Below are 12,382 nucleotides of genomic sequence, written 5' to 3' on the forward strand. Positions count from 1 at the left end.
CCCAAAACAGGCAAGGATCCATTTTTTAACGATCCCTATAGACCCAACCCGGGCAAAGATCTACATCTTCCCAATTCCTGTAGACCCAAAATGGGCAAGGATCCATTTCTTCCCAATTAATATAGACCAGGGGCACACAACTCCAGTCCTCAAGGGCCACCAACAGGTCATGTCATCAGTATTTGCTTAGCATTGCACAGGTGATAATTCCAACACCTTGGGCAATGCTAAGGAGATCCTGAAAACATGAGCTGTTGGCGGTCCTTGAGGACTGGGAGTTATGCACCCGTGCTACAGGCATCAACATTCTAACAAAAGCATTGGCCATTAGACTCAACAAGGTTATATCCAGGGGGGTGCATACTTAAAAGTCAGGTTTAATGCCTACGACATCCACAGACTAAATCTTAACCTCCAATTCCCAGTGGATAATGCCGGAGATTAGGTCATATGCTCACGGGACGTCGCAAAGGCATTCAAGTCCATGGAGTGGAAATTCCTCTTGGGCAGTGCTTGAAAAACTTGGCATAGACTGTCTTCATTTCATGGATAAGGTTGTTATATGGGAGACCCGTGGCTAGGATGAGAAAATGAATGGCTTTACTGCTGCCTTCGAGCTCGGTAGGGGCACCAGGCAGGGATAATCCTAGTCTCCCCTGCTCTTCTCAATAGCCATTGAACCTCTTTCTGCAATTATCATGAGTCATCCGGGCATAGTGGGTTTTTGGAGAGGAAAAATGGAAGAGAAAGAGGAGCTTTATGCGGATGATATACTGTGTTTTTGGTAGAACCTTTTACCACTTTACCAGTGGCAATGGAGACTATGCAGAGATTCAGGACATATTTGGGCCTAGCGATTAATTGAAGTAAGTCCGTTCTACTCCCATTGGATTATAGGGACAATGCACCTTCATATGCTTACTCCAACTTACAAGTTGTCTCAGAGTTTAAATACGCAAAAAAGGGCTACGATAAAGGGCTACGATAAAGGGCTACGATAAAGGGCTACGATAAAGGGCTACGATAAAGGGCTACGATAAAGGGCTACGATAAAGGGCTACGATAAAGGGCTACGATAAAGGGCTACGATAAAGGGCTACGATAAAGGGCTACGATAAAGGGCTACGATAAAGGGCTACGATAGATTAAATAATCTGACTCCAAGTTTCATGAAATGTAAGCATTAAAAAGGGAGTATGGTCCATACTACCATTGTCTGTGGTGGGACACAAATTGAATCAAAATTTGAATGCCCCAGTTACTATACGTTTCACATAATTCCTTTATCTGGATACTTCAGAGAGAGTTTTTTAATAATTGTTCAGGTAACTGATTATCCCCAAGAATTAGACTGGAAACATTGCAATGAGTTAAAATGGATAGGGGCCTGGCAGTTCCAAACCCACGAGTCTGCTTTATAGTGACTCAACTACAGCCCATACCGGGTTGGGATGATTCTGGTGGTGGGGGTCTTTTACTTCAACACTATTTTAAAGTTTTTTGGGCTATATGGGACATTAGAAGCACACAAGTTTACGGTCCCTTAGGGCACACCCTTTATGTGCCAGGTGCAAGGTAAATCCAAACTTATTGCACATGCTCTGGTCTTGTTCTAATCTGGAACCCTTTTGGAAGGGTGTATTCAGTACATTTAGATACTACACATTTGATATGCATATATTGGGGTACATTGAAGACAACTATTGATTAATATGGTAAAAAAAACAATGCTATTTCTTGTATATTGATTGGAAATTAATTGCTCAATACTGGAAAACAGATCAGATCCCCACAATTCAGAAGTTCATAATCAAAATGATTAAACTTGGAAAGCTTAAAAAAATGGTCTGTAATTGTATTTTAGCAACCAATTTGACACTTTTCGGCAGCAGAGATCCTTTTTCTTTCCCATACTGCTTGAAACCTGTGCATGCTTAATAATGTGGAAGGTTCTTCTTAGGTAGTTTTCCTTACAATTGGGTCTCGCCTTTCAAACTAATCATGAACGGTGTTCGAGATTGATTTCAGTGATCCAAAGAGCCCAGAGACACAAGTAATTATGAAGTACTTGATTTTTGGGGAGCTACAGACACAATCCGGACTATAAAGTATGTTACAGGGGACTAGAAAAAAAAAAAAAAAAAAAAAAAGACACCAAACCACAAGGTTTCATCAGATTTAAAATTTTAATTTTAAATACTACATATCAGTATATGAGAATTCGGTCTCCGCAGTCCCATCACATGATGATCAGTCACAGACATAAAAGACGAGTCAGAAGCACTATCTGTCATGATCACAAAAAGAAAGAAAGAAAATATAAGGCGGCTGAGGAGCAGTGTGTAAAAAAAAAAAAAAAATAATAATAATAATAATAATACCACCAACGGGAACTCAAAAAAAAAAAAAACTTCTCTAAATGTCAAACATTCATGTGGATTCAGATTGTGGGAGCAGAAACGACAGAGTCTGCTGAAGGCGGCCATGATTACCTCCTCCCGACCAGGACGGTCATGCACATGGGTCAGCGAAGGTGTCAATATAACCTTCCTGTCTACCTGAGAGTTCCATAGAGGGTCCTATATTGGGAATTAGGACCCCCAGCATCTGGATAGGACAATACCTACTACAAACATGGCATACAGTTACCTGGATTAGTCGATCATAATGCAACGTGCCCAGATGTGCTATAACTTACACTAACCGATCGACCTTCATTATCTGACCCGAAACGCGTCAGCTATGTCCATTTATAACGCGGGTTACACAATACACGGAACTCACATTCTAGTCGCTTACATTCTACCACTGGAGACACAACCAGACACCCGGAGACCATATCCAACACTAGCAGCTTTATGGTTTACGTGGCTGGAAGACGTCCTGCAGGAATATAACGGCATCGGGCACAGCGGACACTAACTACATTGCCCAATGTTGGGAACCGGACGTTGGGCAAGGCCGTAATCAGTAACTTTAGGGTATATAGGAAAATAGTTCTGGAGACTGCGGATGCCTTTGACCGATGGGTTTGGAAGTGACGCCGAAAAAAAAAAAGGCGACCATTTTGGCGGAGCTCGAGGTATCTTCATGGTGGCTACTGATGCAACAAGGAAACTGAAGACCAAAGGAAAAAAAAAAAATCAGATGCTTAAAACCTAATGAAGTTATTCTCAGAGAGCAGCGAATGACTTGTGAAAAGCTGCAATCGCATCGACACGGCGGAGCCAAGACAAGTCTACAGATCTCGGGGAAAAAAAGTGGTGTCCTCTTCTGTTCTCAACTTGGAAACGACCCAGAACTTCGGTCACTTAGTTCCTCTCCTCGATGAACGAGTTGGTGGGGCTGCTTAGGTCACTCGGACTACTTGGGTTGGTGGGGGTGCTGGCATTGCTGGCGTTACTGGAGTTGCCAGCGTCGACTGAGCCCTTTTTGGAGCGCTTGCGCCACTCCGGAACCTGCGCCGTGCTCGTCATGGTCGGCTGCTTGATGTTCTGACGATCCTTCTCGGCTTCTTCCTCTTCATCGTATCTCTCGTCGTCTTCCGTTTCGCTGTGATGTGGACTGGAGTGACGGGAGAGGGAAGGAGAAGGAGGCACGGAGGCGGGCCGTGGGTAGCGGAAACCTGCAGCCTGCAAACAAGATGATCGATTATGGCAGAATGGAAAAATGGATAGCGCAGTGCAGATATGGTCAAACCCTTGGAAGGAAACCTTTCACCAGGATTCTGCTGCTCCTTATGAAGCGATGCATCACTTACTGGGTGGCATGCTGCAGTTTTGATAAAAATCAATGTTTCCTCTGCTGCAGATCTATCAGTTGTCTGAACACTGAGCTCTGTATTACCAAACCCACAGCAGTGATTGGCAACTTTGTGTACACTGTGCATAGGCAGAATACTACCAATCAGTGGTGGGAGCATGTGGTTGAACTACATGGCAGCAGGTTTACCAAGTGATAATCTCCTGCTGATAAAACCACGATTTTATCAAAACTACAGCAAGCAGCCCATTAAGTGACACCGCTGGAATCAGTGTCTCTGCCCCTACATTATGCTGCGCTCAGCTTAGCTTGCAAAAAAATGCTGACAAATTCCCTTTAAACAAAGTTTGGAACCTGAAATATGCGATGCAGCCCATTTGGCCACTAGATGTCAGCCAGGAGTAATATTCAATTTTACTACAGCGTGGAAAGCAAGGTGACATCCTTGGCACACAGTTTACAGAGTCACTGGTCTGGCCATTAAAGATGACCACTTACTAAGGATACTTGTTAGCACAAAATAAATATTTATTATAAAATACAGAAATAAATATATATTATTTCTTTATTTTATAATTAATATTTTATATTTTATGTATTTTATAATGATATCATAATTTATTTCTGTAATATATTACAAAAAATTATAAAATACAGAATTCTAAAACAAATAATTTATAAATTTATATATCATTATATCATGACATTCAAGAAAAAAAAAAAGATAGAATATATGATAAAATGAAGAAACACACATATTTAATATATATATATTTAATATATATAAAAAAAAATAATATATATATTTAATATATATATAAAAAAAAATAATATATATATTTAATATATATATAAAAAAAAATAATATATATATTTAATATATATATAAAAAAAAATAATATATATATTTAATATATATATAAAAAAAAATAATATATATATTTAATATATATAACAAAAAATTATATATATATATATATATATATATATATATATATATATATAACAAAAAATTATATATATATATATATATATATATATATATATATATATATATATATATATATATATATATATATATATATTTTTTTTTTTACATAAACTTTTTACATAAACACACCTCTGGACTCGCTAAGCTTTGTACTTACTGCTGTCGGCTCATGAGGCTCATATGTAAAGTTGTCCGGGAACGCCTTAGCCAGGGCCATGTGCCGAGCGTACATGTAATACTGACATTTATAAAGAAAAAAATAAAAAATTATCAGTATACTTAAATTATAGAGAAAAGAGGTGAATCTTCAGAAATAAGTAGAAAAATAGATCTAAAATGAACCCATGCTTTTCGTACAATTCCTTTAAGCAACCAAAAAAGCATGCAATATCCTAAAAAAATATATTTTATTAGTAAAAACAACATAAAGTGGTATCCATTGTGGTAAAGTGGTAAAGTGGTATCCATTTTCTGAGCCACTGCTGCTACACCCCAATTTATCCCCTGATGAGCCCCTATACTGGGAAGGGGCGAAACGCGTAGGGATGGTGAGATGGGACGGATGATGTCACATACTCAGATAAGTTATTTTGATTTGTTACGGCAGACTGCACATAGTTTCTATGCGTAGGTAAGGAATGAGGGATTGGCCTCGGTTCCCTGTCAAGCTCACATATATATCTGCATGGTATGTAGGGTGGAAATTTATATATCACCCGCATAAGCCCACACAGTTTTGAGCTAACTATCTACCAAAATATAAAAGAAAGGGCTGTTTTTGGATGTACTGGGCTTCTTTATATACTGACCCAACATAAAATGGGAGACACCATTTGTGATACATATGTGATACAGCATATATTTGCCTTTTTTTCTTGTTTTGTTTAATATTTTGCTTATTTTTTGATGCTTGATATGCGATATTGAACATGCAGGTATCTAGGGTGCTATTTCGAATCCCATTTACATTGATGAGCATTAGAATTGATTATAATCTACTCTATTTTTTGAGTGAGCTAATATTTTTGTGTTTTGCCCTGTACATGGGTTCTGTGTGCAAGTCTGCCCTTAATGACGTATAGATCACGCACTAATAAAAACAGTGACACATTGGTATAGACACCAGAGGTATATTCCCTTTTTTTGACCTCTGAGTGTTTATGAGCACAATATATCTGTGCCCTACTGTACCCCTGATCTTGAATTTTTGAATTTCTGCTTGAGTATTACTATCTATACTGTAAATATTTTTCTCGTCTCAAGCGATGTATACAATATTCTCGGCTGACTGAGCCGCGGGGTATAAGCAACTCAGTGACTTTTTACGCGGCATTATTTTTTCTGCTGCGTTGTTTTTAGATTTTTTGTAGTTTTTTGCTTCACTTTTTTTCACTTTTATACACCTTTTTCCACGTTTTTTGGTTAGTGTGACCCTTTTGGTCATTTTGTGTGTATGTCTGTGGGGCACCTGGGCGTGGGTAGCTGACAGGGCCTAATAGGGCAAGAAGGGACAGTCGACGTGGAGCGGGGGCGCCATATCGCAATCTAGGGTGCCAACCTCCGCTGGTAGGTAGGTGCAAGCTACTTTAGGGCCACCTCATAGGGACTGTGTGAGGAATATAGGCATTTATCCTCCCTGGTATTTTTTCTGATCTACCCTAACCCAGATGTTTGATGTGGGTAGCATACATTTTAGTACTTTCATTGTTTATGAATTTTAGACATTACTAATAAAATATATTTTTTTAGGATATTGCGTGCTTTTTGGGTTGTTTAACTGAGTATATCCTGATACTATTTGAACTGGTAGTTTTTTCGTACAATTCCTTACAAAGAGGATATTCAGAACTTTTTTTTTTTATTTAAAGGGGAGCTTCCAGTTTTCATCCCAAACCATTTAACCATGATCAGATCCTTTCCTGACGAGCAGAATAGAAAGCAATTTCTATTGGTTGCTTGCAGAGTGAAGAGGATCCCTAAACAGACAGTGGAGAGATGGACTGAGCATGTGCGACCACGGCACTCAGCTGTAAGGTGGACGTGCACATTGCTACACACTTTAAACACCAGGTGGCGCCATACTAAATAAGAAAATATAAATGGTCAGATTTATTTATTTTTTTTAACAGCTCGTAAATGGAGACTAACTTTCATTTTTCATGACTTGCACACGAATTATATTATATTGCACCCCTTCTAATTTTTATCAGACTGAACGTTGGAAAACTAATTACCCCCACAATTTCGATTGCACCGATTGCTCTTACCCTGGCCAAATATTTCCAGTCCAGCAGGTCGGAGAGGCGCTCTGTGCGGTTCCTCTGAATGATGCGCTGGCGCCTGGTTTGCTGACAGAAGTTGTAGAGGAAGGACGTGAGCTGAGTGCAGGAGTCGTCCACCGAACGGAAGCGCCGGTCTAAGATGTAAATTCCTGCAGGAGCAAAAGGGACCTCATGATGCACGGTCTCAACATTTTTTTTTTTTTTTTTTTTTTTAAATTTGGGACTAAAAATTTTTGCATTTGGGCTTCATTGAAAATGTTGCACTATCTGGCTTTAAACGCTCTTGGTTTGTTTCGCTGCACACATTCTTTGATGCAGTCTCTGGTAAAAAAAAATGAGAGGAGCTCAGAAAAAGACAAAATAGAATGAGCTCACTGACAGATTCTTAGCTAACTCATTCTGGAGGCAAATATAGGAGGCTAAGTTTTAAAAGGAACCCAATTGCAAAAATGATTCTTTAAGTAAAAAGAAAAAAAAAAAAGTCGTTAAGGGTAAATGGCCTCTTTAAATACCAGCTAAGGATGGATACATTATCATGTACAGCTGCGTACCGTAGGCAGTGGGGTCGGCAATATGCTCCTCCATGAAGCATCCAAATCCTGACAAGTTGGTGGAAATGCTGGGGATCCCCATGACGGTACATTCAGCTGAAAAATGACAAGTACTTACATAAAATAATGATCACATAGAGCTGCAACTCTCACTAAATCCACTAGGTGGCATGTCCACAGGATAGGGAGTCACTAGAAATATCCCACTTCCATGGGATCCATCTGGTATGTAATTAATTTAAAAAAAATATGTAACAACCCCTTTAAGTTACCTGCACATCACCGACACAGTGTCTATGGTGCCAACATTGCATCTCTCACAAACAATCTCAGTTGTAACCCAGGATAAAAGCAATGTAAGTACACCAATGTCCCCTAACCCAGATGAACATATGGAACATCGTAGCTTACCGGGTGTGTAGCCCCAAGGCTCATAGTAAGAAGGGAAGACGCCCAAGTGGCATCCCCGCACAAACTCCTCGTAATCTACCGGCAAAAGAGGACTCGTAGAGGAAAGAAACTCTGGATGGAAAATGACCTGTGAGAAAGAAGGAAACAAGATGAAGGCAGAATAAAGTTACTGGGGCGGCTCTGATTATACCCCATCTCGTATATTAATGGCATATCTATTGGCTATACCGTGCCGTCCTCACCTTCACCCGGTCCGCACTGCTGTTGAAGAGTCCGATCCTTCGGATGCTGTTTAAGATGGCGTCTGTGGAGTCATCCAGCATGTTATGGGTGCAGATCGGAGGGAAAGATTGTCTCTGTAGGGAAAAAACAAACAAACAAAAAAAAAAAAAAAAACTAACAAAAGTAGGTAATTCAGTCATTGCAGCATCACATCAAGGGTAACCGAAAACTTTACGGAAAGCTCAATCGGCCATTAAGGACAACCACCGATCACCTGATCCAGCTTACAGGGAACCTGCCAAGTCTGATAAAGCATTAACCAGCAGATGTAGGGTTAATCTACTGGTAAATAGTTATGAAAACGTGTCCTGCCGCAGTACAGAAGGAGAAAATTACGGTAACTGAATTTTTCGTGAGAGCCGCCGGCTTTCAGTCATGCTGGCGAGTACGGAGCAATTAAAGTCACCACTTGCAGCACTGACTACGGCGGCTGTAACCACACCCCAGAACTGACTGACAGCCGGCTGATGCACTGCAGAGTGTCTGTCAGTCGGTGTCAGGGCGTGGTTACAGCCGCCAGTGTCAGTGCCGCAAGTGGTGACTGTAATTGCGCTGGACTCGCCAGCATGACTGAAAGCCAGCGGCTCCAGTGAGGAATAAAGTTCATTTTTACTAGCTGCCTTCCTCTAAGAGCAGTGCCCTGTCTACAGCTTGTGTGTGGTCTAAAATTTCATAATCACCATAGCTGCAATATTCTACTCAACCAGCAGACAGAAGAGTGAATGGGGGGCACGCAATTCATTTATTTTTTTGGAAGACCGAGACCATGTTTTTTCTAATCCTACACAAGACCTTTGACAAAATCATACCTGTGTAGCAAAAATAGCCCTCTTCATCATAGTAAAGTCTTCTTTATCAAGCATCTTATTCATGTCTGGTAGATTCCCTCTGCAAAAGGAAAAAAAAAGCCAAATCACACTAAGATGACCCGTTTCCTTTTTTTTTTTTTCTCTTTTGCCGAAAACACAGGGTTTCAGCCCTTAATTAGCAGGTTAGGGCTATGGCTTGTTCACCATCATCATTAGGAAAGGCCTGGTGATGCAAATTTCCCAGCTTTGTGAAAACCCAGCCTCCTCTAACCTTGCACCAAAAAACAGCAGCCATGGGGGTTCTTCTAAGCAGCTGCCTAGCACTCTGAAAATGGAAATGGTGGAGGCCCACAAAGGAGGAGAAGGCTATAAGAAGATAGCAAAGAGTTTTCAAGTTGCCCTTTCCTCAGTTCAAAATGTAATTAATAAATGACATTCAACAGGAAGTGTGGAGGTCAAGATAAGGTCTAGAAGACCAAGCTAAATTTAATCAAGAGCTGCTTGTAGGATTGCTAGAGAGGCAAATCAGAACACCCGCTTGATTGCAAAAGACCTTCAGAAAGATTTGGCAAACTCTGAAGTTGTGGTACATTGTTCTACTGTTCAGAGACACTTGCGCAAATATTGTCTCCACGGGAGAGTCATCAGAAGAAAACCTCTCCTGCATACTCACCATAAAATTCAGAGGTATGCAAAAGAACAGCTCAACAAGCCTGATTAATTTGTGAAACAAGTTCTGTGGACCGATGAGGTTAAAATAGAATTCTTTGGCCACAATGATCAAAAGTATGTGTGAAGAAAAAAAGTGCACAGAATTTCAGGAAAAGAACATCTCGACAACCATTAAGCATTGGGGGCGGATCAATAATGCTTTGGGGTTGTGTTACAGCCAATGGCATGGGGAACATTTCACTAGTAGAGGGAAGAATGGATTAAAGGACATTTCAACAAATTCTTGATGCAAACATGACACCATCTGTATTAAAGCTGAAGGTGAAAAAAGGAAGAGGATGGCTTCTACAAACGGATAATGATCCTAAACACACGTCAAAATCTACAACAGACAACCTCAAAACGTGAGAGCTGAATGTTTTACAGTGGCCCTCACAGTCCCCTGATCTGAACATCATTGAAAATCTATGGCCAGACCTCAGAGTGTATGCAGGACATACCAGGAATCTCACAGAACTGGAAGAATTCTCCAAGGAAAAAAAAAAAATGATGGAAATCCCTCAAAACAAGAATTGAAAGACTCTTGTCTGGCTACAAAAAACGCTTACAAGCAGTGATACTTGCAAAAGGGGCGCTACAAGGTATTAAGGGTGTCCAAACTTTTGCATTGACCCATTTTCCCTTGTTGTAATTTTTTAAATATGTAAAAATGAAAATATATTTAGTTTTTTTTGTCTAAAATACAAAGGAAATGTGTCATCTTTAACTTCATGGCTTTTGGAGATCATTTTACCTTCAACTTGCTTAACTGTTCACATGAACTTTTACATGACAATGCATACACAGTGGCATGTAAATGTATGGCCACCTCTGGCCAACATTACTGCAATTGTAAATAAAATATGTTATATACACACACACACAAACTCGGACTATCGCTTACACTAGTAAGGACTCGTACAGTTTCTTTCCAAACTTCTCTTTTACTGCATTCGCAGTATCCCTGCAGACAAAATATGGAAGAAAAAAAAAAATCTGTATGGAAACCATTAACTCATGAAGTTGCCAACTTTCTAAAAAGATTGTCTAAAATGACATGGTAATAAAATAATAATAATAAATGACCAGGTAACCCCTTGGCGTCACAGGCAATTTTGGCCTTTACAACAAAGCTCTTTTTAATTGTAACTTTAGTTGTTTCCGGTGACAGTGATGTAAGAGCTGGTTTCTTTGCAGGGCCGAAGGTTGTTTTTACTGGTATATTTTTGGGTGCATGTGACTTTTTGATCACTTTATAATTTTTGTGAAGAGGCGTAAACTGACTGACATTTTTTTTTTATTTATTTTTTATTTTCCATTTTTATTCTTGGTTTCTGGGTTTGTTGCGCCGTTAAGCACTTACCACAGTTGTTTCCGAACCGCTTGACCCTTTAGTGTTTCCACATTAAAATTATTGGTCCGTGCCGGCATGATGAAGAAGGCCACAATGGTGATGTCGCTCTGATTAACCTGGTGCAAGAAGAAGAAGAAGAACAAGAAGCAGCGCCGTCACTGAGGTCCACTGATAACTATACAAGAGGCCTATGATAACCCGGCTTTATTCTCACCCTAAGAAGATAGTTTAGTCTGGCTAAGGCCTCCAGGAAAATGTCGGCGCCTTTGTTCGAGAACTCATAGCGACCGGCGATGAAGAAAAAAAGGGTCTTGTCTAAATTGAAGTCAAGGTGTCTGAAAGAGAAATTAAAATCAGGTACAAAATAAAAAAAAAAAAAAAATTGTAGCTCCATAAAATTACACTCAGTAACTCACAAAATGAACTGTTCTCACTTCCTGCCCCAAAATGATCTCCCAGAAACTGCAGATCCCAAAGCTGAAGGACCATTTATGTTATGTGATCGGTCATGTCTGGAAGGAACATCAAAGTGTGGTAACGTGTGCAGTAGAGCTGCCAGGCTAAATGTCCACATTATGCCAATGTTCATCGTGGCAACTAGATATAGCAGAGTTAGTCTAGTCAAGGGACAAATGGATTATCTTCTCGTCGGACAGGTGAGGAATATGGTGTGTGCACATTATGGGAGATATGACTGATGTAAAATTATTTGTATCCCAACTGGCATGGGATTATAAAAACCCCTTCAGCGTTCAGCTGTGAGAACACCTAGCTCTGCAGGGAGGTCAAGCCTCAAAAGGCTGTGTACGACAGATCTCACACTTTGAGCCAGCTAAGCTCATGGTATGTGTTGTGAATTCTGTGGCTGAATTCACTCCTGTGGTCACAAGTGGTACTGCAGCTTCTGAGCTTCCTCCCTCAGGTGTTCTGGTGAGCTCGTTAACTGCTTCATTACTTAACTCCGCCTGATGCTGCTATCCTTGCTCCTTGTCAATGTTTCAGTGTTGGATCTGAGCTTCTCCTGATTGTTCCTGTGACCTGCTGCTCTGTATAGCCAAGTGCTTTTTGCTTTTTTGTTGCTTTTTTTCTGTCCAGCTTGTCTTTTGTTTTGCTGGAAGCTCTGAGACGCAAAGGGTGTACCGCCGTGCCGTTAGTTCGGCACGGTGGTTTTTTTTTGCCCCCTTTGCGTGGTTTTGCTTTAGGGTTTTTTGTAGACTGCAAAGTTCGCT

General features: G+C 40.2%; 1 protein-coding gene across 1 annotated transcript in view; it reads right to left on the reverse strand.

Annotated features, from left to right (window-relative positions):
• Positions 1-2,167: 2,167 nt before the first annotated feature.
• Positions 2,168-12,382, reverse strand: part of GYS1 (glycogen synthase 1) — a 33,512-nt gene continuing 23,297 nt past the window's right edge. Inside the window, exons 7-16 of the mRNA XM_069742219.1 lie at positions 11,368-11,488; positions 11,163-11,269; positions 10,704-10,763; positions 9,089-9,167; positions 8,240-8,353; positions 7,998-8,124; positions 7,587-7,682; positions 7,021-7,184; positions 4,911-4,991; positions 2,168-3,632 (exon numbers count right to left, since the gene is read on the reverse strand). Coding sequence (XP_069598320.1) covers positions 3,312-3,632; positions 4,911-4,991; positions 7,021-7,184; positions 7,587-7,682; positions 7,998-8,124; positions 8,240-8,353; positions 9,089-9,167; positions 10,704-10,763; positions 11,163-11,269; positions 11,368-11,488 — 1,270 coding nt within the window. The 3' untranslated portion in view covers positions 2,168-3,311. The remainder of the gene's footprint in view (positions 3,633-4,910; positions 4,992-7,020; positions 7,185-7,586; positions 7,683-7,997; positions 8,125-8,239; positions 8,354-9,088; positions 9,168-10,703; positions 10,764-11,162; positions 11,270-11,367; positions 11,489-12,382) is intronic.

This window comes from Ranitomeya imitator, chromosome 10 (genome assembly GCF_032444005.1).
Source record: "Ranitomeya imitator isolate aRanImi1 chromosome 10, aRanImi1.pri, whole genome shotgun sequence".
In the NCBI taxonomy this organism is placed as follows: domain Eukaryota; kingdom Metazoa; phylum Chordata; class Amphibia; order Anura; family Dendrobatidae; genus Ranitomeya; species Ranitomeya imitator.